Consider the following 27,726-nt stretch of genomic DNA (forward strand, 5'->3'; position numbering starts at 1 on the left):
TGTGACCTCGGGGCCCAGGAGACCACAGGGGCTTCCAAGTCATCTCTGCCCCTCAGGCACATGTCTCCAGGGGCACATATCCCCAGGACAGGGAACAGCAGGCAGAGGTAGCCCCAACTTCGTGCAGAGGAGTCAGAGGGGAGGTGGGGGTCCCTGGGAAGTCCTGGGGGTCCCCCAGTGCCACCAAAAGCAAAGCTGGCCTGAAGAGAAGATGCTGAGAGGCACAGAGCCAGGAGTGTGCCTGTTTTGCCTGGCATGTAGAATGTTCTGGAAATGTTTTTTAACTTCCTGCCAACATGCAGGGACTGGGAAATTCCATGTTAAAAACCAAGGCTTTCGGGAGTGTGGGGGCGACTAAAACCTCATGGGAAGGGGGGCGTTCCGGTCCGTCCTTCACGCCCTACCGAGGTCACCAGTTGCCCCCCACGAACGGCTCTCCAGCACGGCCACAGCCCCAGAAGCACAAGGGCTTAATGCAGAACCCAGCAGCTTGGAGCAGAAAAGTGAAAGGACTATGCGTTAATCCAGGCAATCATTTCTGCCCAGAGGGGAAAGGGTGTTGCTCCCTTCCGCCCTCCTCCCTCTGGAAAGAAAGATGGCGGCCACATGGGAGCCTTGTGGACAGCAGGTATGAGCCGGGGTTGTGGGGGCGACTAAAACCTCATGGGAAGAGGGGCGTTCTGGTCCGTCCTTCACGCCCTACCGAGGTCACCAGTTGCCCCCCACGAGCGGCTCTCCAGCACGGCCACGGCCCCAGAAACACAAGGACTTAATGCAGAACCCAGCAGTTTGGAGCAGAAAAGTGAACGGACTATGCATTGATCCAGGCCATCAAGTCTGCCGGAGGGGAAAGGGTGTTGCCCCATTCGCCCTCTCCTCTCTGGAAAGAAAGATGGCGGCCACATGGGAGCCTTGTGGACAGCAGGTATGAGCCGGGAGTGCGGGGGCGACTAAAACCTCATGGGAAGGGGGGCGTTTCGCTCCGCCCTTCACGCCCTACCGAGGCCACCGGTTGCCCCCCGCGAGCGGCTCTCCAGCACGGCCAGGACTCCAGAACACAGAAACCAATTTCTTAACTATCTGACTTTCAGTAGAAATACTTCCAGGGTCAATAGGTAAAAGAGCAGAAATCCAAAACCAACATTTAATTCTTGAACCCAGCCGTAGAAAGCAAATCACTTCACAATGCTTTTTCAGCATGTCTGATTTGGGGGGGGGGGGTAAACTCTAAATAATAGTGGTGAATCTTTTATTGAAACAATGAATCTAATCAAAGCAGATAGAGTGTTAACTAGAATTCATCTGCCTCACAGGGACGGGGAGGGGTGGGGGGTGGGGTTTTATTGGGGTTCTTCATGGTAAAAAATAAGTATTGGTAAAGGGAAATGTGTTTGATATTTGCATGACTGAGACATAAACCTGAAAGCTTTGTAACCTTTCCCACAGTGATTCAATAAATAAATTAAAAAAAAAATTCAAAAAAAAAAAAAAACCAAGGCTTTGAGCTCATCTTGAAAGTGTGGGGTCCTGGCTGCCAGCTGGAGCCGGGGCTCGGGGTCACTGAGTTCCCCGTGAGGAGGTGACATGGAGACACAGATTGGCCAAGAGATAGCGGGATGTCTTGGAAAAGCACCGGCTGCCCGGCTGTCAGCTGCAGCCAGCCCAAGGCCAAGTTTTAACTAAGTGTGACCCTCAGGGGCTTCATCTGTCCTGACAAGGCCGGAGGGGCTCAAAGCTCTCTGCCTGAGGAAGTCTGTGACCCACGGTCAGCTGAGAGCATTGCCCAAGACTTACAAAGGTGAGTTCACCCCAGGGGCCGAGAGATGGCCCAGTGGTTAGTGCAAGCCAGGCGGGCACCAGAACTGGCTGTCATTCTGGGCACTGTGTGACCCCCAAGCCCTGCCAGCTGTGGCCTGGGATGCCCTCAGTATCGGTGGGTGGGGTGTTCTTGGTTCCCCCCGGCACTATAGGGCTAAGTATCCTGCCCCCACTCCCCCGCCACTGACCATCAGCCTGATTGGCTGAAAGTTGCTCATGACCTCCTCAGAACCGCCTTTTTTCCTCTTGGGAGGTTTTCCTCCCCCATGAGAAAAAATAAAATAAAAAACAACCAACCAACCAGCCAGCCACTGTGGAATGTGTCCTGCCACTCACTAAGATCTAACAGGGCCGCTCACATTCCTCACCTGCCATGGCCTTTCGTTTGCTGTTGTCAAAGAACTTCTCTTGGTCTTTCTCTCTTCTTTTCTAGCAGGAAGGACCAGTTCTCCAGCCTCGGGCCCGTCTCCAGAGTCCAGATGCTTGGGGAGAGGTTCTACCCGTCCCCGAGAACCCCTGGGCCCGCGCTCCATGCCACCCTGTGGAACAGGAACTGAGCTCCTGCCACGAGCAAGAGTCACTCCCAGGTGGTTCTTGGAGACCAGGACGCAGCTGCGGCCCCTTGCGCTGCAGAGGAAGGTGAAGGCTGTTTCCATGATTGAGCTGAGGCTCATTGGGCTTTATTTTTCCTTCAATTTTTTTGTATTATTGTTTTTTTTTTCTCTTTTTTACTTTTTTAAAAAAATTTTATTCTAGGCACTGGAGCAATAGCACAGTGAGTAGGGCATTTGCCTTGCACACAGCCAATCTGGGTTCGATTCCCAGCATCCCATAAGGTCCCTCGAGCACCGCCAGGAGTAATTCCTGAGTGTAGAGGCAGGGGTGACCCCTGTGCATCGCCCGATGCAAACCCAAAAAGGCCACCCCCCCCAGAAAAAAGAATTTATTCTCTCCTCGGTTGCTTCTTTAAGTTAGATTTCTGGCAAGGAATTGGGGATCACTCCAGGGGTCACAAGATAGGATGTGGCACCAGCATGGTGGCACCAGGTGACCCAGGCCAGCTGCATACGAAGCAGGAGCTCCCATTCATTTTAAGATTTTGAAAATGATGCTTACCCAGGGCCAGGAGGAGTGGGGAGTTCATGTATTTTGATTTTGTTTATTTGTTTGTGCTTTGGCAGGGGGCAGGATGCTGGAATCAAACCCAGAACGCCCCCTCAGTCGTGAACTCCTTTCTCTTCCCATCACCTGGGTTTCCAGGAGGGATTTGGACAGCTGGGGTTGCTGATGAAAAGACTTGAGAGGAACCGAATCATTGCCTCTGTGACCCGTGTAGAGGACTGGGAGAGAGGGAATACAAGGAACACGTGCAGACCGAGGTGGAAACTGGCAGAGCTCATGCCGTCAGTCAGCAACCTTTAGTGAGCACCTACTAGGCACCAGGCACTGTGTGAGCTGCGGAGGGAGCCCCAGTTCTCACAGGGAGGATGAAAATGCCCTGTGCAAATGAGCAAGACCAGACTGAGGGCCAGGTGCACAGAGGAACCGAGGGCAGTGCCTGTGGGCAGGCTGGGAAATGCTCTCCCCGGAGCAAACTGAAAGGTGTGCAAAGTTCAGGCCAGCCAAGTTGGCGGCTGAGTATTGCCAGAGGAGGGGAAGGCCGGGATGAGCCCCTCAAGGCTAGAAGGCGGCTGCTCTGTTCTATGTTCCCAGAACAAATGCTTCAGGTGGCGCTGACCCAGGGCTGGCCTGGGGAAATGGGCAGGAACCAGAGCTCACCAGGGCTGACAGGCTCAGAATTTTATTCTGGGGTGCAGGTGTGGGGTGGTTTTGGGGGGCTCCGTTGCAAAGCACCTGTCTAGCATGCCTAAGGCTCCAAGTTCCATCCCGGCTGCCTAGCTGCGGACACGGTGGGCTCAGCCACTCAGCTCTCTGGGCTCCTTGCCGCCACAACCAAGGGGCAACCTCCGAGAATCCCCAACTGAGAAAGTGTGTGCATGCCCGATGCCACTCCTGGCCAGCACATGTGGGAACGCCACAGAACACTCCAGCAAAACTCCAACAAACAGCAGGAGCACCATGACGAAAGAGAATAGGGTGGGGTATGGGAAGGAGAGAGCAGCCCCTGGTGAGCACGCGTGCGTACAAGCACCACAGCACATGGCCCCCATAAACAGGAAACTCTGTGTGTGTGTGTGTGTGTGTATGTATGTGTGTGTGTGTGTGTGTAAAACCCCCTCGGTCATGCCACCACTGGAGCGAAGAGAAACAGAATAAACCAAGGCGTTTTGACTTATTTTATCGGGTGAGGGGCTGGGACACTCCTTATTCCCAGCTCTAAGCTCAGGGATCACTTCTGGTAGACTCAGGCGACTGTCTGGGATACCCAAGGTGGCACCCAAGTTGGCCGCGAGCAAGGGAAATGCCCTACCCTCTGCCCTACCACACTGGTCTTTTATTTCAGAGGCTGCCCGACTGAGTGTCACACTTGGACACATGCCGGGACTGGAGCTGTCAGGGCTGCAGGACTCGGAGGCAGGGAGGGAGGCTTGGGGGGCGTCGAGACAGGAAGCAAGGCTGACTTCTCAGTTCCGGTGAGGGAAGAGCTGTTTGCCGCGGGGGTGCCTGCGACTGTTCGCTGGCAAGTCTCTGGCGCTGCTCAGGTTGGGAGAAGCTGAGAAAGAGCATGTCCCATGTCTGGAGATAACAGTTCAGGAATGAACCCTGGGCGAAGCAACAGGGGGAAGGAGCAAGCAGAAACCTGAGAACCAAAGTCCCCAGGCCATGGATGGGGCCCAGGCTGCTCAGACAAAGGGCCAGGGGAGGCAGAGAAGTCTGACCCCTGGATATGGCTTGCCAGAGGTCAGCGGTGACCCTGGCTAGAAGCTTGAGTAGAGGGGTGAGGGCAACTTCCGCTCTGCGAAGGAGGCCCGCAGGGTGGGTGCTAGGTCCTTCCTCTTTCTCCAGCCTCATCCAAGCCCAGACTTTGGAACCAGGGTGCAGGTGGGAAAGGGTAAGGGTCTCGGGAAGATCAGAAAAGTGAGGGATAAGAAAAGTTATAATCAGAAAAGCTCTGCAAGCCAGAGTGATAGTCCAGCAGGGAGGGCGCTTGCCCTGCATGCAGCCAACCTGAGTTCACTCCCCAGTATCCCATCTGGTTCCCCGAGTCTACAGGAGTGACCCCTGAGCATAGAGTCAGGAGAAAGCCCCTAACAGAGCTGGATGTGACCCAAACATAATAATCACTGTCACTGCCACTGTGCTTCCATTGTTCATTGATTTGCTCGAGTGGGCCCAGTAACATTGTGAGACTTGTTGTTACTGTGTTTGGCATATCGAATACGTCACGGGGAGCTTGCCAGGTTCTGCCATGTGGGCGAGATACTCTCGGTAGCTTGCCGGGCTCTCCGAGAGGGGCGGAGGAATCGAACTCGAGTTGACCATGTCAGCCGCGTGCAAGGCAAACCCCCTACTTGCTGTGCTATTGCTCCAGCTCAAACATAATAATAATAATAATAATAATAATAATAATAATAATAAGTAAGGTAAGGTAAAGGTAAAGGCCCTCCCGTTGATCGTCAATTTGCTCGAGCGGGCCCAGTAACGTCTCCATTGGAGACTTTGTTGTTACTGTGTCTGGCATATCGAATACTCTCGGTAGCTTGCCGGGCTCTCCGAGAGGGGCGGAGGAATCGAACTCGGGTCGGCCGTGTTGGCCGCTTGTAAGGCGAACGCCCTACCCGCTGTGCTATCGCTCCAGCCCTAATAATAAGTAATGATGATAATAATAATAGATAATAACAAAAAGAGTTCTGCCATTTGGGAGTTCATTTGTCAACCAAGTTGTGTGGCCATTCATAGTCTTCAACATGAAACCCTTAAAGACCACCCAGGTGAGTTTTACCTCAGCCAAAGAAGCGATGAAAATCATGGCCAGGAGGCTGGGGGGAGCCAAGTGATAGAAGAAGCATCGAGATGATGCCAAGTGGCTCTTTCCAGCTCCCGTCCTGAGCAGATCCTTACTGGTCATTCCTAGGTATGATACCAAGTGGCCACCCGGCTGGCTGTCCAAGCTCCTCTGGCGGCAGAACCTGGGCCCTGCCCACTGCAAGGCAGGACACTCTCCAGGGTCAGAATAAGCCAAAGCAGCAGGAATCTCTAGACTAGATTCACGGAATCCCACCAGACGACACGAAACGCTTCCGTCTCCTTAACGATCAACTCTGCCAATACACAGCGTCCCGAATATGCCACTTACCATCAGGCTACCAAAAGTAGGCCCTCACAAGGTAACAAAGGATGCTCAAAGGCTGGGTTCAACCACCAGTCCTTGGGATAGAAAGGTTGGAAATCGCCCATCTGCCGCAGTGTTGGAACTGCCCGTCCCTGGGCTGGGACGCAGCCGGTGCGGTCTGCAGGTGTGAAAGGGTGAAGAATGCGGCTCTAATGGCCATGATGGGACGCCTCGGCTTCCCCAGGTTTCCAAGACTGCCCACCTGGGTCCTCAGCTCTAGTATGGGTCTGGAGAATCACCCTCATCCCCGCTTGGCTAGGTGCTCCCTCTCGGCCCCCACTGGGTCTCTGTTCCCTGTCCTTTGCAGCTGGAGGTGGCCACAGTATTTGTGGACTTGTTTTCAGTGGAGATTAACTGGCACCAGCCTGGAGGCAGGCTCAGCGGGTGATCTGATAGGGGCCGGTATCAGGGGAAGCGGATATTCTGGGCCAGAGTTCAGTCCTGGGGCTGAGTGGAACACACGCACGCACACACGCAAGTATGGGGAGAGGAGGAGAAAGCAGGGGAGAGGGTGACCTTCCCCTCACGCATCACCTTCCCTGCACAACTCCGCTCAGGAGACAGACTGATTGCCCTCCTCCTCCGGCTCAGCCCTGAGCCCGGGAGAACCCTGTCAAGGTTGATGGCCAGATTAAGTGAGCACAGGGATCGCGGCTCCCTGAGAACTAGGTACCTAGGTACGCTGCTCACGAGGGAAGGGTGAAGGTAGAGTGGAGGTCCTAGTGCCGCGGGCCAGCCACACCTCAGCCCAGCTGATTTCACTTTGCTGTAGGTCAGGTTCGCCGAGGAAGACTCAGAGCCCGGAGATCATCGGAATCTGGTGGACCCAGGAGTTCCTGCTTCTCCGGGACTCACAGTTCCTTAGAGCTTAGGCCTCTGTGGGAGTTTGGGGAACACAGCACAAGGCAGGGTTTGGGGGATTCAAATTATATCCCCCTGGAAGACTCCTGTTGCAAGACTCGGAGAGGGCTGGAGAGACAGAGGAGGGGTTACACCCATGCCTTGCACACAAGTGACTGGAGTTGGAGGCCTGAGCACAGGACCAGAAGTAATCCCTGAACACAGCCAGGTGTGACCCAAAAGCCTTCCTCCCCCTCCTCAAAAAGACTAATGAGATACATACAGTATGTTTTTTGGGGGGTGGGTGGGGGAGCTCTGTATAGGCATAAAGAAGCAAAACAGGGGAGACTGGCAAGGGCTGTAAACACACAAGGAACGCATCTCCACTGACTTTCTGTTGATGTCGGCAAGAAACTGTGGCAACTCTAAGCAACTCTAAGCGAAGGATCCCATTCGTGGCTTCAGGACAGGAACATGGGGAATCCACCACGGTCTCCATCCCAGACAAAAAGAGGGGGAACACAAGAGTTAAGACTCAACTAGGGACTGGAGCGACAGCACAGCGGGTAGGGCGTTTGCCTTGCACCCGGCCGACCCAGGTTCGATTCCCAGCATCCCATAGGGTCCCCCAAGCACCACCAGGAGTAATTCCTGAGTGCATGAGTCAGGAGTAACCCCTGTGCAATGCCAGGTGTGACCCAGAAAGAAAAAAAAAAAAGACTCAATCAGCTACTACATGCTGGAACCAGAACTCGGGCTCAGCTCGCTTGGCTGCAGAAAACCTGTGGTCTCTTTCCATCATGACCACATGGCCACAGGAGTTCATCTCCGGGGCAAAGTTCAGAGATGCTTCCAGAAAGCTCAGGCCACTGATATTTCAAACATCCAGTTTCGAAGCCGATCCTGGCTGGGGTGAGATAAAGAGGCCGATTAGAGGCACCTAGCAACAGAGCTGGGAACCAGAAATGGCTCGAGGGGCTGCAGGCAGCGATGGGGAGATAGAGGCCTCAGAGGGACAGTCACCAGGCAGCTGATTTCCAAGTCTTCCTTGGTTTCCTTCCCGCTGCCTTGCCCGCCACACCCTCACTTTGGTAAGGAGGCTGGTGGCTCGGGGCATGGGGACACCGGCAGAGGGACATGGGCGCTGGTGGTGGGATTGGGAGCGATAGCACAGCGGTAGGGCGTTTGCCTTGCACGCGGTCAGCCCGGCCAACTCAGGTTCAATTCCTCCTCCCCTCTCGGAGAGCCCGGGAAGCTCCCTGCGACATATTCGATATGCCAAACACAGTAACAAGTCTCACGAGGGAGCCGTTACTGGTGCCCGCTCGAGCAAATCGATGAACAACGGGAGGACAGTGCGACAGTGCTCCTGTAGGCCTAAAACTCGGCTCTCAAGAATTTAGTAAATCATGGTTCTCGAATGGAAATATTTAAGAACTGCAATACCGGGAATAAAAAAATCTAAGAATCTAGTCAAGAGCGGGAGAGATTCCCCTGGCAAAGCGCGCACTCTGCATGCACAGGTGCGCGCCGCGTGCTTCTCTGAGCACATCTGGGAGTGACCCGTGAGCCAGTGCTGGCAAGCCCCCCAAAAGAAAATCAGGCGTTCCTGAGAGCCATAGAGCGGACAAAGTCACAGGGAAGTTTCCCTCCTGGGAAAGGCGCCTGGCGGTGCAGACTGACAAAGCACCAGAAGGAGCCGGGTGTCAGGGGGTCCCCCAGGCAGCCCTCCTGCGCTCAGCCTGACATGCACTAGCAGGTAGAGGGGGCGGTGGCTCTGCTACTGGGTCTCCACGTGGCAAATGAAGAAACTGAGGCAGCACATTTGGTGCTTGGGCTAAAGACACCAGACCTGGAGCGTCTTAGGTGCCAGGCCCTGTTGCAGGGAGCTCCCATCTGTCCACCTCTAATGCAATGGACCACCTTTGACACGGGTGCTAGGGAGGACCCGGCCAATTTCCAGACTCCAGAAAAGCACAAAGGGAATACATTCTCTGCTGGGTTTCACTGGGGCGTTAGGGGTAAGGCAGGGAGAGGCGTTTCCGACCTGCGGGCGGTCCTCCCAGCACATGGCCATCATCTCGCCCCGCCCTCTCCCTTCTCTGCCCACTTTCCTCTGTTTTCGGGGGGCAGTAGCTAGAGTTTCCATTTCTCCACGGGTCCCAGAGGATCCAGAAGCGGCTCCTCCGGAGAGAACGGCTTGGGGGTGGGGATGGGGGTCTCTGCTCACCAGCTGCAAACGCTGGTGTTTCTGTTTGTTTTTAAATTCCTCTTGGGACCGTTTACCCGAAGGAGGATGGAGACATTACCATTCCTGGCTTCTTTGTTTGTACTTTGAGACCACTCCCAGAGGGGCTCCCAGAGGGTGCAGGTCAAGCGCCCGGTTCCCGGTACCACCTCCCCCACCCCAAGACAACATTTCTAGAACTTCGCCCTCTGGAGATGTTTGCTCTAGCCTGAAGCAAGTCAAGCCAAAGGCCTACAGTCGTGTCCTCTAGTCCGGCCGCTGGGCGCTGGCCTGTCCTCCCACAGGTGTCCTTCCGTGCGCCGGAACGCCGTGGCCAGGCACGGCTGCTCCGGCCTGGACGCGGTGCAAGGACAGCCGGAGTGGCCTGACCCGGGGGCAGCGCAATGCCCCCGCGCGCCCCTCTCCGCCGCCCGCCGCCGGCCGTACCCCCCTGCCCACTGCCCCAGGAAGGTGCAATGACAGTCCTTGCTTTCCTTCTGCCCCTGGCGGCGGCCGGTCACCCTCCCCGCCACGTCGACCCCCGGCCTGCGGCAAGCGGTCAAGCTCTTCTTCAAGGGCACAGGGGACAGTCTTGAAGAGGGCGGGGCTGCGGGGGGGGGGCGGAGGGCGCCCCCCGGGCGGGTGGAGGCGGGCGGCGGGGGCCTGCCGGGGGCGCTGCCTTCTCCCGCCGCGGGCGCACCCCACAGGTCGGCGGGGCGGGCGGGGCGCCGGGGGACCCCGCCCCGCCGGGGAGTCTGGGGCGCGCGGGCCGGCGGCTGGGCGGGCACCGACGGGCGCGGAGCGAGCGGTCCGCAGGCGCCACCAGGTGAGCTGCGCGCGGCCGGGGGGCGCGGGGCTGGGCCGAGGGGTGGGTGGCGGGGGGTGCGGGCGCCCCGCCGAGGGCACCGGCCCGGGACTCGGGGGCCAGCGCCCTGAGCGCACCGTCCTCCCGAGAGGCGGAAGCAAGTTGCAGGTGAAGCTCAGCCCGCGGTGTCCTCCTTCCGTCCCCAACCCCGCCCGTGTCCCCGAGAGGCCAACGCCCGCCCGGCAGCTTTGAACCCCGGGTTCTCAGAGCCGGGCGGTTGCGGTTTCGGCCCTGGGGCAAACCGTTGCTCCCCCAAGTGAAACCGCCGCGGCCTGGTACCCAGCCAGACGCTCCCCCCACTCTCCCCCTCCAAGCCCGGCGGTCCCGCGCCCTGCTCCCGGGAGCGTCCCTTGCTGCTCGGGCACCTCTGCCGGCCGCCCCTCCGCGCCCCCTTCGCGCGGAGCCCTCCCCGTCGCGCCCGGGCCCCGGGGACCCCTCTGGGGCGCTGGAGGCTGGAGTTCCGCTACCCGCGCGCGTCGCGGTTCCCGAGACCCCGCCCGTCGGGCGCTCGCCTCGGCTGCCTCCTCCGGGCCGGGGCCGCAGCCCCCCCAAACCCCCCCCCCCCGGTTCCCCAGCTTCCAGGGCCCCCACGCCCCCTCCGGTCGGACCCCCCATCCAGGCCCTCGCGGTTGGGTAGCGCCCGTCCCCTACCCCCCCACTCCCCACCCCCGGTCCCCTGCCCAAGCCCCTCCGGGCCTTCCTCCTTCCCAGTCCCTGGGGGCGGCCCACCCTGCCCAGCCCCTGGGGGCCGCACCCCTGCCCAGATCCTGGGGGCTGCACCCCTGCCCAGATCCTGGGAGCCCCCTCCCCGCGCCCAGCCCCAGAGGGCCGTTCCCCTACCCAAACCCTCCGGCCACCTCTCAGTCCCACCCCTGCCCTAATCCTGGGACCCCCTCCTAAGCGCCCAGCCCCAGAGGGCCGTTCCCCTACCCAAACCCTCCGGCCACCTCTCAGACCAACCCCTGGGGGCCGCATCTCTGCTCAGGTCCTGGGGGCCGCACCCCTGCCCAGATCCTGGGGGCGGACCCCCCTCTCCCCTCCTCTCCTAGCCCCTGAAGGCCGCCCCCACCCCGGCCCGGCCCCTGGGGGCCGCCCCCTACCCGGATCCTGGGGGCCGCCCCTGGCCCAGCCCCGGGGGCCGCCCCCTGCCCAGCCCCTCGGGCCGCGGTCCCCCGCCCAGCGTCCCCTCCCCCCCGGCCCGCCCGGCCCGCCGGAATCGCGGGTTGGGCGGTGACTCAGCCGGCGCCCGCCCGGCCGGTTCTTAAGCTGCGGCGCGCGGGGCGGGCTCCGAGTCGGGACGCAGCGGCGCGGGAGCGGGACCCCGAGCAGGAGCCGGAGCCGGAGCCGGAGCCCACCGAGCGCGAGCCCGAGCAGGAGCCCCCACCCACTAGCCGAGCCCAGGCCGCGCGCTCAGGTCCGCTGTGCCCCCAGGTGCGAGCACTGCCCCGCGAGGAGAAGAGCGTCCGGGAAGGAGGAATCCGCCGGGAGCCGAGATGCCGAAGCCGGTGAGTGACGGCGGGTGCGGCCGGGGCGCGCGGCCCCTCCCCGGGGCCCCGAAGGAATCACGCCCGCGCCCCCCCCCCCCCCAGACCCTTCTGTCGGCCGTCGGCCCTGGCACCCCCTTGGGAAGCGCCGCTGGCGAGTTTCTGCGAAAGTCGCGGAGTCGCGGGCCGGCAGGTGGCTCCCCAGCTCCGCACCCCACCCCGCCCCGCACCCCGACTCCGCGGGACGCCCCCGGCCCGGGCGGGCGTGTGCGGCGGGGGAGCCGGGCTGCGTGCTCCGGGGGGTCGGGGCGGGCCGGGGCGCGGTGGGGTTCCTCGGGGAGCGGAGCTGCAGGTGGAGGCGCCCCGGACCCCGGGGGTCCGACTGCCCCCACCCGCGAGGTCGCTCGGCCAGGCCCGGGGTGTTGGCGCCTTGACCGAAGTAGGGGAACAAAGCCGGTTCTTGGAAAGTTGGGTGGGTGCGACCTGCTGGGGCGCCCTGCGGGATGGGGGGGGGTGCCCCGAAATCTTTCTTGAGTTCTGAATTGCGGTGGAGGAAAAAAAAAAAAAGAGCTTGGATGTATTGAGCCGTTTGTTCTGGGAAGTTTCCTAGTTTTCCAGGCCAGTCCTCAGCGCCCTCTCGTTGTTTTAGGTGCTTTCTCGAGCCTGTCAAAGGAAGTCTGCATTAATAAAGTCCTATTGTTCCGTGGGCTTAAATAAATTACTGGGTTAATATGCTAATAGATTCAGAAGCCATTATAGTGTTTTTTTTTTTTTGCCGGAGTTACATCACCAAAGATGACTCATTCGTGATTCAGAAAAAATTCTTTCCTACACAAAATTCTTCTTTTCATTTTAAACTTGCCAGTGACACATGCCATCCGGGCTTCACAATGCCCACTCGACAGACTGACCCAAATACGGCCCTGTCCCTGCCTGGGCCAGGCGTGGGCTTGGGAGGGGGGGGTGGAGGGGGGGGAAACCCAGGGACATGGGCGTGGCTTTATTTCACTCATAGGGAAGTTTGGGGTTTAGACACAGTCACACCCATTTCCATCTTCCTTTCTCATTTCTTTAAATAAGCTGTAATTTCATATCTAGTTTCTGAGTGTTTTTTTTTTCTTTTTGGGTTACACCCAGCGATGCTCAGGGGTTACTCCTGACTTTGCACTCAGGAATTACTCCTGGCGGTGCTCAGGGGACCATATGGGATGCTGGGTATCGAACCCGGGTCGGCCGTGTGCAAGGCAAACGCCTACCCACTATGTTATCGCTCCAGTGCCTCTGAGTGTTATTATAACTATATACCTCACATCCCACACACCATCCTATTGAAGCGCCCAGCTCCTCAGGCCATCTCCCTATTCAATTCTAGAACCTTCTTCCCTTCCCAAAAAAGGCTCTTCCCAGGCATGCCCCCTCTCGCCCACTCTGGCCCCAACTGCGCCCCAGACCAAGGAGGAGTTCAATGGTGTCTGTCCCCGGCCACTGTGCCCCCAGCAGTCTCCCGGTGTCCGTCCCTAGGGTCCATCCAGGAGCTGGTTTCTGGGTCGAGTCACCTTCCCTTTCAAGACTTTCTGCCAGCAGATGTGTTGGCCTTCCTGGCTCCCGAGGCCTTTTATGGTGGGTCAGAAGCAGCCCTGACCCAAAATGACGCCAGAAGGGCACTTCCTGCCCTGAGTCAGTTACCGGGAAAACCTGCTGGCAGCCTTATTCAATAGACCATCCGTAGGCTGTAGTTTTGGAGAGGTGTTGAGGTCTCTTCCTTAGAGGTCAGTTTGAAAGGAAGTTCCTGCTGCCCCCTATGGTTGGGATTCCCTGGAGATTTTGTCCCCTGAAATCCTTAACTGAGCTCTTCTGGCACGGGAGCCCTTTTCAGTGGGGTACTTGGAGACTGTTACAGAGTAGCTTCTGTTTGTTGTGTTAGCTACAGTGTTGGTGCTAGCACCCACAGTCCACAGGGCTCTCAGGGTTCTCGGCCCAGCCCGGGCTTTTGTTAGGTGGTTTCCCAGCGATCGGCTGTTGGTCGCCAGGGTTGAACAGCAACTGAGCTTGGCTGGGCTTGGTGCTCCCGGCTTCCGCCCACCAACTGCTTCTCATTGGTGGGTTCAAACTGACTCAGGGCGTGACGCCTGTGCCTCCAAAATGAAGTGCGGTTCATTTCTGTTCCCACTTTGAGTCCAAAGTGGACTCTCATTCTCTGAAGCGAGTGTCCGAGCAGACTGCCGAGGACAGCCCGCAGAGAGGGACAGTGGACCTTGGCCCCTGGGAGTTCAGTGTGGGCCGCGCCCAGCTCGCCCAGGCCTCCCAAGGTCGGAGGTCTCCGACTGGAGCTGCCTACCCCTGGGGCCCGGGGGGAGGCGCAGACTTGCTTGAGGAAGCCCTGACCCCCGCCTGGTGCCATGCCTAGGACTAGAAGGACCCTCGGTCTGGCCCGGGGCTGGCTCTCGTGCTGTTGTCGGCCTGGGCTGTCTCGCAGCTGTCCGGGCCTGTGCTGGTGACTGGCTGACTTCCAAGGGAGGTGCTCGGGTCCAGAAGGCACCAGCCCCTTTGCCTGCTGGCTGTCCCGTCCCGGAGAACCCTCCCTTGGGTCTGGGGAGAGGTGTGCCTGGCCAGGCGGGTGAGGAGGAGGCTGGTGCAGCCCTATCACGCTGGTTTCGGGTGACAGTCGCAGTGAACTGCCTTTCAGCGGCCTCCCTGGTGCTCTCCTGGAAAGCGACGTCAGTAACAGGAGAGTTGACTTGCTGGTTCGGAGGGGCCTTGAAAAGCTCCCTTAAGCTGAGCCAGAATCCAGACCTCTGATCCTGAGGGTGCCTTGCCTCGGAAGGACACAGGCCTTGTGCGGACTATTTGAGCCTTGAGTGGGCATCTGTGTGACCCCCTATCCCAGCCACCCAGTGCATGCCGGCCCCTTCTGTAGTCACCCAGCTCCCCATGGGCAGATGGTGGGTGGGGAGCCGGGTCCCGGGCAGCAGAGGAGGATGCTGGCTGCACATGGCCATTTGTTGGCTCCCAGCTGATCCGCATGTTGGCCCACTCAGCCCTGCAGCGGATTTACCACCCCGTGATGGGACAGACCGAACCGCTGGAGTGTATATAATAACGGGAAGGGGGGCCGGGGTGGTCTGGGGGAGAATGTTAATCTGGGAGGCCAGCAGGGCACCCCAGGAGGTGACGGCTGCACCACAGAGCACTGTAGGGGACTCTGGTGTTCTGCAGGTGTGGGGGCAAGGGGGAGGTGTCGAGGGTGGGGTGGGGTGACGGCCCTGTGACAAGAGGGGTGCAGAGACCAACGCTCCAGACCTCAGGCCCTGCTCCTCACGTTGTAGCTCCACTGCGAGTTGGGCGGGAAGAGGCCGAGCAGCTGCCCCGCATGAGGCGGCAGGAGGGAGGTGGTGGGTTGAGGGGGCTCACCTGGTGGCAGGTTCTGAGTTTGGACGAAGCGGGCTACAGTGGACCCTTAAGCCACGAGGCTTTGGACTCTGGGGTCCACTGAAAGGTGGTTGGTTGTTGGTTCCATACTCAGGGATTCAGCCAACCTTGGATGTCAGTCGTGACTCCTGGGCTGTGGAAGCTGCCCCCTGGATTGGAGTGGAGGTGGGGGCCAGGCCCGTGACCCCCAGCATTGTTCAAGGTCCAGTGATATTCATGCACTGGGCGATGGCGCAGAGGTGCCGGGGCAGAGGGCATTGTGGAAGGCTGACCGCCCACATTGGCTCGCCCAGCTGCCTGGACCTGGGGACCCACCCACCCACCCCCGCTCCCCTGAGATGGGGGCCGGCAAGCGCACAGGTGTGGGAGGAAGGGTGGAGTGTGTCGCACACGTGGAGGTGGTTGCAAGGAGGCCTCGCTGCCTTCCTAAATGCTGCCCTTCCGCCCTGTCTAATGCCAGACCACCAGAAATGGCAGGAATTTGAAACCCGCGGAAGCTCATCCTAATCTGAGCTCCTTACTTCTCCCTGTGTGTGCGGGGGTGAGGGCGTTTGGGGTATCTGGGGAGCTGCCGCGCCTCCTGGTCCGCGTGGCTCAGCAGTGGGTCACTTGCAGGCCTCAACTGGGCAGTGACCTGAGGCCTCTCAAGTGCTGTCTGTCTTTAGTTTTCAGTTTGGGGCCACACCCAGTGCTCACCCCTGCGGTGATGGGAACCAAGGAAGTCCGGCTTCCTGCATGCAAAGCGGGTGCCAGCCTGCGGTTGTCTCCTGGGCTGCTAGTCTTGAAGGGGACAAAAAAGAGGCGAGATGGTTTCCTCCGTGGAGAGGCCGGGAAGGCACTCTTGATTCTTGTTTTTTGGTGCTTCTTAGCCCTCCCCCAGAACCCCAGTTCCTTTCATAGGCTTCTCTGGTCCTACAAACAAAGAAATTGCTAACAGAATTTGAGTAATTTTGTTAAGGTAAATTTTTTAAAGGTAAATTTGAGTAATTTTGTTTGGGTAAGAAAACATTTTTCATTTAATTTTTTGGGGGGTGCTACACCCAGGCTCTGTGTTCAGGGGTTACTCCTGGTGGTGCTCAGGGGACCATATGGGATGCTGGGGATCAAACCCAGATAGGCCACGTGCAAGGCAAATGCCCTACCCACTGTGCTATCTGTCTGGCCCCCAGGAAACATCTTCTAAATAATGGAATTTAGATACTTTTTTGGATAACCTGGACTTCTTGCTCACCTGCTTTCCTATAAATTAGTTTAGTGTTGAACAGCAGAGTGTGTATTTGAACTCAGTGAATGGATTTACACTTTACTCCAATTCACACTTAAACATGTCTGATGTTTCACTGTGATGAAGTGTGGGGAATTTATTGAAGGGCAGATGTTTGTATTTTCCATCTGACATCCTTACCTCTGTGTGTGTTGGTATAAAGAACTTCTTCCAGACTTCTGCACGTGGTCGTTTTTTGTTTCGTTTTAAAAGGAAATAGAACCTTGTGTTGCATATCATTTAGGCACTTTAAATGGCAATAAAATGTCTTTTGTCCGTCAACGTACCTACCAAATAAAATTAAAATGCCTAAAAACCTTCAAATTACCAGTTTTATAATTAGCTTCCTGCTCACTGAAGAACCTCAATCTTGCCATCTTTAAGATAGTTTTTTTTTTAAATAAATCTTTAAATGAAAAGAATGCTTTTTGAGTAAGCAGAGACTCTAAAGTTTGTCAGTGAAATCCAAATAGTTGATCTCCAGATGCTGTGAACTTTATAGGTTTCTTGTTTCATGTTTCCCTGGAAACACGCTTCGTAACTCTTTCCATGCAGTTGTCACTGGGGCTGAGTTTTAGTTCTGATTCGGTTTCCCAAGGGGGCTTCTCGGGGTTGCCTGGGAGAAGGGAGCACTGGTCTCCCCCCGGAAAGGTGTCATGTGCCGTGATGGGTGGTGATGTGGCACTGAGGATGGGGGGGGGGTCTCCTGGCAGGGCACTGAGGGATGAGAAAGAGCCCGTAGGTGAGCAGGACCCCAGGACTTCTCACGGTCCTTATCAAAATAGCATTAGTTCTTTTGTGAGGACCAGAAAACAGTGGCCGGAATATATTTGAGGTTTCGCTTCCCTTAAAGTTTCAAATCACCTTCTATAGCCTGAGAAAAGACCAGTGTGAAATTGTGTGTGTGTGTGTGTGTGTGTGTGTGTGAGTGAGTGTGCGCGTGCATGCGTGTGTGCATGCATGTGTGTCTGTGGTTACACATGCATGTATGTGTGTATACATGTATTTGGGCGTGGGTAGGGTTTCACCAGTGGTGCTCTGCGCTTAGGGCTCACTCCTGGTGGTGCCCAGGTGACTGTGTGGTGCCTTGTGCCAGGCAGGTGGCTTCCTGCTATGCCATGTATGTTTCTAAGTGTGTGCTTACATAGCAGTGCTGTTCTTCCTTTCAGATGGGGTGGGTGAAGGTACCTCTGACTGGCTTCTGCCAGCCAGTAGTGATTTTTAGATGACTTTAAAGGGCGGTTATGCAAGAGAGACCGAAGATGGCCGTTGAAGCCTCAAATGTTTCCCTCTGGCCCTTTGTAGGAAATTTGCCAGCCTGCTGTCACTGCTGTTGAGCGTTTGGTCTAAGCTGGGATGTCTTTTAGGTCTAAGTTAATAGTATCTGGAAGCAACTCCACCCCGTTGGTTCCGGCCTGAAGATGTTCTTCTGAGCGCCCAAGAAAGCCTTCTGCAGGCTGGTCTCACCCGTCGTGCTGGGTCCCCCAGCCCGGGAGCAGGCGTGGCCAGCGCTGAGGTTACGTTTTCTCCAGGGCTGCTGTTCCTGTGGGCTTTGTTGCTCGAGAGAAAGTGGTGGGATCCTGTGTCTCACTCGCTAAGCCATTGGCTAATGACAGGTTCCTGGCACGGGCTGAAAGAAAGCAATTTGTACCTGATATTTGAGTTGCTAAGAGAATGTTATATAAATGAGCTGCTTTTTCCTATTGTGAAAATTTAAACTTTGGGACCCAAGAGCTAGACGGGATAAGGAGCTTGCAGCTGACCTGAGTTCAGTCCTCCCCGCCATGTACGGTCCCCTGAGCACCACCAGGAGTGATCCCTGAGCACCACCAGGACTGAGCCCCAAAACAAAACCAGGAAAGAAAATTTAAACTTGAACCTCCTATAGTTTGTGAATGAGAATCCCATCACCTTGGCTGTGTAACTTGATCCCTAACTTCTACCACTGTAAAATAGAATTCTCCCCCGCTAAACACACACACACACACACACACACACACACACACACACACACACACACACACACCCAACCCTCTTCCCTCCATGCTCTTACTGGACTTCATGGGACTTAGTTTGTTGTTGTTTTTCAGCCATACCTAGCAGTGCTCAGGGATCACTCCCGGTGCGCTTGGGGGACCCTATGGAGTGTGGGGATCAAACCTGGGTCAGCCACGTACCATGGTAGATACCCTGTTAGCTTTTCGTGGCCGCAGATTGCAGAGTGATATTTTGAAAAAGGGATTGTTATCAGCTTCTAGAACAAACTTGAAATTCTTACTCTCTAGCAGATAAAGAGGGAGGAGTGATGCCCGGTGGGTAAACACTCCTGCCTCTCTCTGGGCAGCCCAGGGACTGGGTGCCTGCGGAGCTCGGGGACCCATGGGAGGAGCCCAGGCCATAGGGGACAGCCCTGACCCTGACAGCTGAGCGTGCAGCTCAGAGCTGATTGGCCGAGGGCCCTCTCCGGATGGCCGCTTCTGCAGGCCTACGGGGACCCCATGCCGTAGCTGCCACCTGGTGCTGGTGCTGTCAGCCCATACTGGCCACTCTGCCACTCGCCAAGGAGGCTCCCACTCGAGTCGGCCTTTGGGCGGTGAGCATGCACTTTCTAGAAGCTTCTCTTGTCATGAAGACAAGAGTCTAGCAGGGCGTCTTGTCACTGCAGCCACTGCCAGAGTGCTCCTGCAGGCTCCCAAGAGAGGCCCAGCCGCCTCCTTGCCTCCTTGCTTCCTGCCCCACCTCTGCAGGGGGAGGGAAGCCAGGGCAGTTTCGGGGATAGCTCTGCGCTGCTGTGCGAGCCCATCGATCAAGTCCTCCTGCCTGGATCCCCTCACAGGTGCAAGGAAGTGTGTCCTGCGAGTAACTCCCTTTGTGCACTCCTACGGGCGGACCTCAGCTGGCTCTGCCTGAACCCGTTTCTAGAAAAACAAGTCACAGAAGCACACAGGCAACGGTAAACTCTGGGCGAACACTGAGAGCGAACATTCCATGGCGGCTGCCTCTGTGAAAATGCTTTTAGTCTAGTTGACCCTTGCGGGGTGTGTGTGTGTGTGTGTGTGTGTGTGTGTGTGTGCGCGCGCGTGTGTGTGCGTGTATGTGTGTGGTGTGTCTAGTTCTGTGAAAATGCTTTTAGTCTAGTTGACCCTTGCGGTGTGTGTGTGTATGTGTGTTAGTCTACTTGACCCTTGCAGGGTGTGTGTGTGTGTGTGTGTGTGTGTGTGTGTCTGCCTCTGTGAAAATGCTTTTAGTCTAGTTGGCCCTTGCAGGTGTGTGTGTGTGTGTGTGTGTGTGTGTGTGTGTGTGTGTGTTGCGTGCCACCCTACTCTCTCCATCCCCGGCCTCAAGATCTCAGGTGCTTTATTGCTGTGATTCCGCAGTCCCGGCCCTGCCCCCGGCTCCTCGAGTCTCTGCTTCCATCACCCACTGCTATGTGGGTGACATTCTTAAGTGGGGCTTAGATGGCAGCTCGGGTGGGGGAACCTGATCTTCATTAAGAAACTGGCCAGACAGGGCCAGTCGGGAGGCTCAGAGTCCACGTGGGGCTGTTTGCGCGGATCAGAGGGCCGGAGCCGGGAGGCGTCTTAGGCTATTTGGACAATGAACCTGTGAAAAGGGACTTTGGAAGCCATGGGAAAAGACGAAATATTGGCTGCATTTTAACTACGGAGGAATCTGATCGTAGCATAGCGGCTGCGTGCACGCGCTAAGAAGGCCCAGCGACTTAGTGGACCCATTTACAGGGGGATAAAAGATCCCCCCATCCCCCCAGCTTGAGACCAGGCGAACACCTCTAAGCCATCAAGTGTAAGTGGGAGACAGGCCTCTGAGTGTGGGGGGTGGCGGTCATGCTCACTGGCCCCCTCTCTGCTGTGGTGTTTCAGATTTCCAAGATGCCAGGAAGAGTCTTAGAGCCAAGCTTGTTTCGGGGAGAGAGCAAGCTGCTTGCACGTATCCAGACCCCAGGAAGGGGAGTGAGCGAGTCGCGGGAGGCGTGTGCGTGCAGACACCCTTGCGGGAGGTCCCCAGACCCGAGGCCTGCCGGGGTGCGGGGTGCATGACTCACCGGGGCCCACGGGGCCCTCGCCCACCGCCTTTGTGTCCGGCAGCCCCGAGGCAGAACTGCAGTTGACTTGGAAACACACAGAACTGCTTGTTCCCAGGCAGCTCGGCGGTGCCTCTGAATTCCCACGATTTTGGGGGTGGGGGAGGGGAGCACTGTGACCCAGCTGGAAATAGGTCACGGTCTCAATAGCCGCTTTCTCAAGACCCAAAATTCCAAGGGAGCACAATCAAGTGTGGAGCACGGAGTGAAGTTTTCCGCAGCTGTCTTCAGAGCTGGGGAATGGGGGTGGGGGGTCCGGGGGGGGGGGGCACTGCAGGAAAAGAGGCAGGAGGGTGGCGAGTTCATGGGCCATGAACCCCTGGGAGCTGAATCCCCTGGCCCTTACACCTATGGAACCGACCTGATTGTGACCACGTAGGAAGGAGCTGGTGCTGGGTTTTCGAGTTGGTGTAGTTTCAGGAATGCAGGTATATATAGAAGCCGCAGCTTTCTTTGCTTATCCAAACAAAATTTGGAAGGCTTTTTGATGCAAGTTGGAAAACAAAAGCGGTTAGGCCAACAGACATCACCATGAACATGATTGTAATCATGTTTACACACAATAATCAATGTAAAAAGAGGAAAAAGACCACGCAGAGTCTTAGCATACTTGTTGATGAGTGGCAACACAAGAAACGGTCTTGGCCGAATTCAAAGCCAGCGCGGTTGAGTTTCTTGTAGAAGAAACGTTCTCTCGCCGATTTGTGTTCTTAACCAGGGATGAAGAGGTCAAAGATGCTTGGAAATAGCCCAAGACCAGAGTCTGACTCGGGACTGAAAGAGCAAGAGTGAAATACGCAGAGGAATTCAGTTCTTTGTTCTTGAGGCTCTGTGGGACCCTCAGCCTCCCACCCTGGGTTCAGGGCTTGGGTCAGCCTCTCCATCCCTGCACACCACTAGACTAGAAAGCAGAGGCTCTTCACAGCCATCGAGACTACAAAGGAAGGGCTGCCTTCCAGGGAGGCAGTGAGTTTAGATTCCTGCATTGACTTTCCTGTCTCCTGGGTTCAAGCCACGGTAGCATGGGGCAGACACCTTGGCCCTCTCTCGCCTTTTACGGGATCTGAAGTTCGTGGATATAATTAACCTCCGATTTTCAATGAGCTAAATCTGAAGTAGGTGTGACACATCTGGTGGAGCGGAAATCACATGTCACTGGCAGCCCGTCACCCTCACCAGCGAGAGCGAACGTGACCTTGAGTGGCCATTCATTCCGCCGGCAGTGGGCGGGGAGAGAGAGCCGAGTGTTTCTGGAAAGGCTCCTTTTTTAGATTTATTTTCATTTTGTTTTCTCGGGCCACTCCGCCCACGTTCAAGGCTTACTCCTGATTCAGTGCTCAAGAGTTACCCCTGGGGGCTCTTTAGGGGACCATATGGGGTGCTGGGGATCGAACACAGTTGCCCACATTCAGGACAAATGCCCTACCTGCATTCTGGCTCTCTGCAACGTCCCTCCCCACTTTTTCTTGAGCTGGGTGTGATATTCTTTAATTATTTCTTTCCCCTTTCCATTCTAAAGTAGTGTCCTAAGTGCCCTGTGTAATCCCGGAGAAGACACACACTTGCCGTGTGTGTGTGTGTGTGTATGTGGCCCAGGCTTTGATTTGATTCCTTGCACCACAAAAAAAATCAAAAGAGAACAAATCAGTGACCACACGTGTATACCGCCGTGGGAGCTCTTGGGCCTCCTTCTAGAAGCTCACCCGGAAGTGGAGCTTGCGGGCCAGAGAGATGGCACCAGGGGTAAGACGCTCGCTTTGAATGTGGGTGAGCCCGCTCTGATCCCTGGCACCCCATACGGTCCCCCAAGCACCTCCAGTGATCGCTGAGAACGGAGCCAGGAGTCAGCCTTAAGCATCACTGCCGTGGCCTCCCAAACAAAGCAACAAAAGTCGCGACCGATGAACAGGTGGCGGGTCAGCCGTGTTCTTGGCACAGGCCCGTGCTGATGAATTGCTCAGTAGCACGGATGCATGCAGCATCCTCCCAGCTGCCACCCCTGCCTCGGTTTCCCCACGCCGAGGCACTGCCTTTGCCGGGAGCTGAGGGGCCGGCTCAGCACAGCGGGGTGCTGGCCTCTCACCCACGGCCGCTGAGGCTGCTCTGGGCTCGGGCGTTCCCTGCTCTCTGCAGGAGGAGCACAAACAGGACTGGTCAGGCGGCTGGCCTCCCTCCCACAGGAAGTGGGTCGGGGACAGGAAGTGGGCTGCTTTCAGAGGCAAAGGAGCCCTTGAGAAAGATTTCATGCCAGGTGACTTTGGTTTTGGGGTTTGGGCCACACCCGGGGAGGCTCAGACATGACTCCCGGCTCCTGGCAGTGCTGGGACCACGTGTCCCCCAAGCGGGCTGGGCTGCAGCCAAGGAGCCCTCTCTGCGCCCAGCAGCCGTGTTCTTGAGATTCGGGGGAGGATTTGTCTCCATCTGGGCCCTCCAAGTCTCTGTGTAAACTTACAGGTAATTTTCACCACCAGCTCAGAAATGTTGACTTTGTAATTCAGACTCACCGAGAGGAACCGCCTTGAAGAGCTCTGCAGGCTGCGAGTCTGAGGGGCAGGGAGGGAGGGGGGTTGCCGGGGGAATCTTTCCTGGCCCCCATTTCCCCAGCCCTGGACAGAGGGAGCCTCGTCCACAGTGGCCGCCCCCTCACCGAGCAGCCCCAGAACCCCAAGGTTACGCCAAGGGGCGGGGGGGGGGGGGCAGCGGTCACTGGCTCTCCTCGGGGACCTGGGGGGGGGGGGTGCGTGCAGTGGCCGAGCCCTGTGGGGCAGGTGGCCACAGCCCTTCATGCCTCCCAGGAAAGTTCCAGGGCGAACAAGGCTGCGAGGAGGACTCTGACCTCATTGGGGCCATCGGAGCGGTCACCCGTGGACTCTCGTCCACCTGAACCTCTGATGGCTTTATTGTTCTTACGGGGCAATAAAAGATGACAACATTCCCCCTTGTGCCGCTGCCCGTATCTCTGCTGCCCACCTGGCCCCACCGCCCCGTTGGCACGTGGCAATGGTGACCCAGCAGGCTAACAGCTCTGTTATCTTGACCTGCAGCCTGCCCCCGGGAGGGGCGCCAACTGGGCTTCGCTTGGCCCGAGAGAACGCTGCCTAGTCCAGCAGGCCAGCCTCCTGGCCCCCTCTGTGTCTTCTCCTTCATTTAGTGTTTTGTTTTGTTTTTTTTCTTTTTGGGTCACACCCAGCGATGCTCAGGGGTTAATTCCTGGCTCTGCACTCAGAAATTACTCCTGGCGGTGCTTGGAGGACCCTATGGGATGCCGGGGATTGAACCTGGGTTGGCCATGTGCAAGGCAAACGCCCTCCCCACTGTGCTATTGCTCCAGCCCCCTTTTCCCGGCTTTGGAAAGCCCGACGTGACCGGGTGTAGCTGAAGCCACGAAGCTCTAGAGAAAGGGGGAACCAGAACATCACTGCTGGCTGCAGATGGGCTGGGGTGGCCATATCTATAGGATGTGCTTACGCTGGTGGTTCTCCCTGCTGAAGGTCAGCAGAGCCTCGAGCTCGAACATGTCATCTGGACTTTCCTACTTGGAGCCCAGCCCTGCTCTGGGCACCGAGATGGCCCTGGGTGGAGGCAGAGTGACCGGGCGTTCAGAACCACCACCCTTCCACTTGGCTCATCTTGGTTTTGATAATTGCCTTCCTACAGGAACCCGGCTTTTTATTTCAGCCTCTGTTCTTAAATGAGCGGCTGCAGGTGCTTTGGACGCTGCCTTATGGGTTAAAGCTGCTAACTCTGCTTCCCGGGTTCTCAGCCACGTTCACAGAATCTCCGCGTTCCGTGTGTGTAAACAGGGTTGCCCGAGGAGCAGGCCCCATGGCCAAGATCAACATTCCTTTTGTAGGACAGGTAGAAACAAAGTTACCTTTTAAATAGCCCTTTAAGGGGCTGGAGAGATAGCACAGTGGGTAGGGCGTTTGCTTTGCATGCGACCGACCCGGGTTCGATTGCCAGCATCCCATATGGTCCCCTGAGCACCACCATGAGTAACTCCTGAGTGCAGAGCCAGGAGTAACCCCTGTGCATCGCCGGGTGTGACCCAAAAAGCCAAAAAAATAAAATAAAAATAAACAATGCCTCTCTAGAGGCATTTAATTTAAAAAAAAATAGCCCTTTAAGAGTCTGAAATGGAAGAATTCACTTAGAAACAGAACATGTCTTTCCCCATCCTCCCTATCCAGTTATACTGCGGGGGCCAGTGTAGCTTCACCTCCCACTGGCTGTTTAGGTGCTTTGGGTCAGCCCAGGGGAGCACGGCAGGTTGCTTGTTTCCTGGCTCTAGTGGGAAATGGCCACGCGTGTCCACCTAGCACAGTGCAGGAGTCTCCGTCCTGCAGAGGGGTCGGACCCAGAGGGCTGAGACCGGGCACCTTCCCCGAATGGCTTCAGCTGGCCAGTGCCTGCTGGAGGCAGTGTAGGCCGGTGGCCTCCCCTGGGCCCAGCTGTAGTTTCAGTCTGCCCGTCTGGCCAGAGGCCTCAGCTCTGCAAACAGGCTCTGTTGGGGCCCAGGAATCGGGGCAAGAGAGAAGGAGGCCTGGGGAATCGCATAGATGCTGAGGCCCAAGTCCTTGATGACTCCCAAAGTGGCCATCACTAGGGAGACTCTGTCCTGAGATGCGGCTGGGGCTGCCACGTGTCCCTGAGCCGCCTGGCAGAACTCCGGAGAAGTGTCTGCTCATTCAGGGAGCCCGGAGCGGAAGCTGGTCTGTTGGCTGTGGTCGCCGGGAGCTTGCCGTGAGGGCGGGTCCTCGGGCGTGCTCTGTCTCGGCACCGCCTCGAATCCTCCGAGCAGATGTGATGTGGGGAGGAACGACCCCCACGGGACTGTGGGAGAGTCCAGCAGGAGGAATACAGGGTTCGAGTGTGCTCGCGCCCTGGCTTGGCCGCCTTCCCCAGACCACAGCAGAGCTGCAGTCCGTGCAGACAGCCCGCTCCCTTACGGCATTTCAGTGGAATTCCCTCTTCTTCCATCTCCGTTTTCCCCCATCAGTTTTTTCGGTCAGTTTGCGGTGCCCGTGTGACCACAGATGGCCGGGTCACACTGCCCTGTCTTCCAGCTGTTTCCTTATCGTGAGTGAGGCAGAGTGGGCAGCCGATGCGTGAGTGGACAGACTCCCTGGAAGTCAAGATGACAGTGGGGTGGCCTGAACCGGCCGCTGGGTCTGCCGTCTGGCTTCTCAGGACGCCCCGGTGATCCTGTTTCCAGGAAAGGCCCGGAACAGGGACAGCGCTCAGGACAGCGAGTAGCCCTGGTTGCCTGGGGGAGGGAGCGGAGGGGAGTGATGCCTAACGGCTCAGGGTTTCTGGGGGCTGGGGGCGGAGTGATGTCATGTTCTAAAATTAGATGCAAGAGAGACACTTGTGCAACCCAAACCACGGAGTTGCACATGGCAAATGGGTGAGTCTTTATGGGGTGTCGATTGCATTTCGGCAGAGCTGTCATTAACAAAGCATACAGGTGACTCACCCTGGAAAGCAAGAAACGCACCATCTTCCCTATGACTTTTCCATTAAGTGGACCAGAAATAGCTCGGGAAAAGGCTTTTCTAACTCATTTATCGTCTCCCCTCCCCGCCCCATTTGTCGGGGAAAGTTGACTCTCGACTTCCTATCAGAGTGTTTCTAAGTATTCGAAAGGTCTTGTCCAAATATTTGAAAGCTGTTCGAAGTTGCTGAAGTGGCGCCTTCCGAGGAAGACTGGAATGTTGGAAAACAGCGCTGACATTTGGAATGATTAGGAAAGGTCAGGCCCGTGTCGTCTTGGTGGGGCCGAGAGGCAGGTGTGCCCGTGTGGAGCTGGCAGTTACTGCTGCCCGGGAGTCCCGGCTTCCATGGAACATTTCCACTACTGTGGGTGCTGCTCCGGATTCTGGAGTACACAGGAAAGTGGCTGGGAACAGTGCAAGGTGCTAAGAGGAGACCTGGTTGCTTGCTTTTCCCTCTGTCTTCATTCGGTTTTATTAACTGAAAAGACGTGGTTGAGCGATCCTGGGAGAGCCAGTATTTCAGGAGGACATGAGCACTTTCCCTCGGGGAAAAGTCTATGGCAGTGTTTTTGTTTTTCACAAAGCCAGGGTAATAACTAGGATGTCATTCGACCGTCAACTCCAGTGCTCCCGTGGGTTAGACATAAAATAGAATATTTCATTGTCAGACAGTTGCAGGCTTGCCTCACGAGATCTCTCAGGCTTTGCTACAGGATGCTTGGGTACAACTCTGAGCAAAGTAAATCGGGAAGGTCTGAAATCATGGTTTCCAAAGTGCATCCTGAAAAGTAAGGTTCCTGGAGAATAAAAAGTCCCTGGGCAGAACAATTTGGAAATTGTAGGAAATGACACTATTCTGGGATTTTACAATTTGCACCGTCATGGCAGAGACTCTCAGACTTTCTGTTAAAGAGTGGGCTGGTGTGGGGGGGTGGGGTATACTACCGAGAACCTTAATTTACCTGACCTCACTCAATCCCAGGTCCCATCAACTCTTGATCCCTCTCCCTTTCAAGGCCAGATAATTTTGCAGGGTCCCCAGAGCCTGACTCAGAAGTGCCAGCACGCACTCAGTGGTTTCTAAATGACGGGATTTAGATCTGGAAGACTCCTAAATTAGTGCTAGCTCCTTCATTTTACAAACCACCATGAAGTGGGTTCTTGAGATGATGCGTGGGCTGAGGCAGGGGCGTGGCCAGGCCATGGGGCAGTGGGGAGTGTCCGGCCAGTGCCCTGGTCTCAGGCTAGCTGCGCTTGGTGCCCAGCCCAGAGGCTGGCACGGGCTGTCGGCTGGCTTGTCAAGGGCTTAGCACCTTTGACTGTGAAGGGACCTTGGCTGCATGGGCTGCCCTCCTGGGCCTGCCCCTTCCGAGCCTTCCCGACAGAGATGATGCCTGTTGCCCTGCCCGCGGCCCCTCCCCGCCTATCTGCATCTCATCCTCTGACTCAGTCCTTGCGTGTCAGAGCTGGAAGGCATCTCCGGACACCTGGTCCAGTGGGGCTCTGACCCAGGGGGAACACACCCTCAGCTTGGTGTCCAGGCACTCGCCCTGAGTGCAGGGTTCCCTGGGCCTGCAAGTGGGCCTGTCCTCAGAATTGTTTGAGTGGCTTTAAAAACTGCTGAGGGGCTTGGAGAGACAGAACAGCAGCGGGTAAGGCACTTGCTTCGCATGTGGCCAACCCAGGGTGATCCCCAAGCACAGAACCAGATGTAAGCTCTGAGCACCACTGGGTGTGACCGCAAAACAAACAAAAGTAACAATGAAATAAAAACTGCAGATTCCGGGGCGGAGACCCAGAACCTGGGGAGTGCCACACTTTCTCTGGGAGACTTAACGCCCATCGGTGCTGGCCAGCCTGAGCGTGAGTTCCTTGGTTCCTTTTCTGGACTTGAACTCCCAGGATGAC

At 56.9% G+C, this 27,726-nt stretch overlaps 1 protein-coding gene across 1 annotated transcript in view; it reads left to right on the forward strand.

The window, feature by feature from the left end:
- Positions 1 to 11,439: 11,439 nt before the first annotated feature.
- Positions 11,440 to 27,726, forward strand: part of EZR (ezrin) — a 32,638-nt gene continuing 16,351 nt past the window's right edge. Inside the window, exon 1 of the mRNA XM_056125929.1 lies at positions 11,440 to 11,549. Coding sequence (XP_055981904.1) covers positions 11,538 to 11,549 — 12 coding nt within the window. The 5' untranslated portion in view covers positions 11,440 to 11,537. The remainder of the gene's footprint in view (positions 11,550 to 27,726) is intronic.

The sequence above is a fragment of the Sorex fumeus genome, unplaced genomic scaffold (genome assembly GCF_029834395.1).
Source record: "Sorex fumeus unplaced genomic scaffold, SorFum_2.1 ptg000061l, whole genome shotgun sequence".
NCBI classification, from domain to species: domain Eukaryota; kingdom Metazoa; phylum Chordata; class Mammalia; order Eulipotyphla; family Soricidae; genus Sorex; species Sorex fumeus.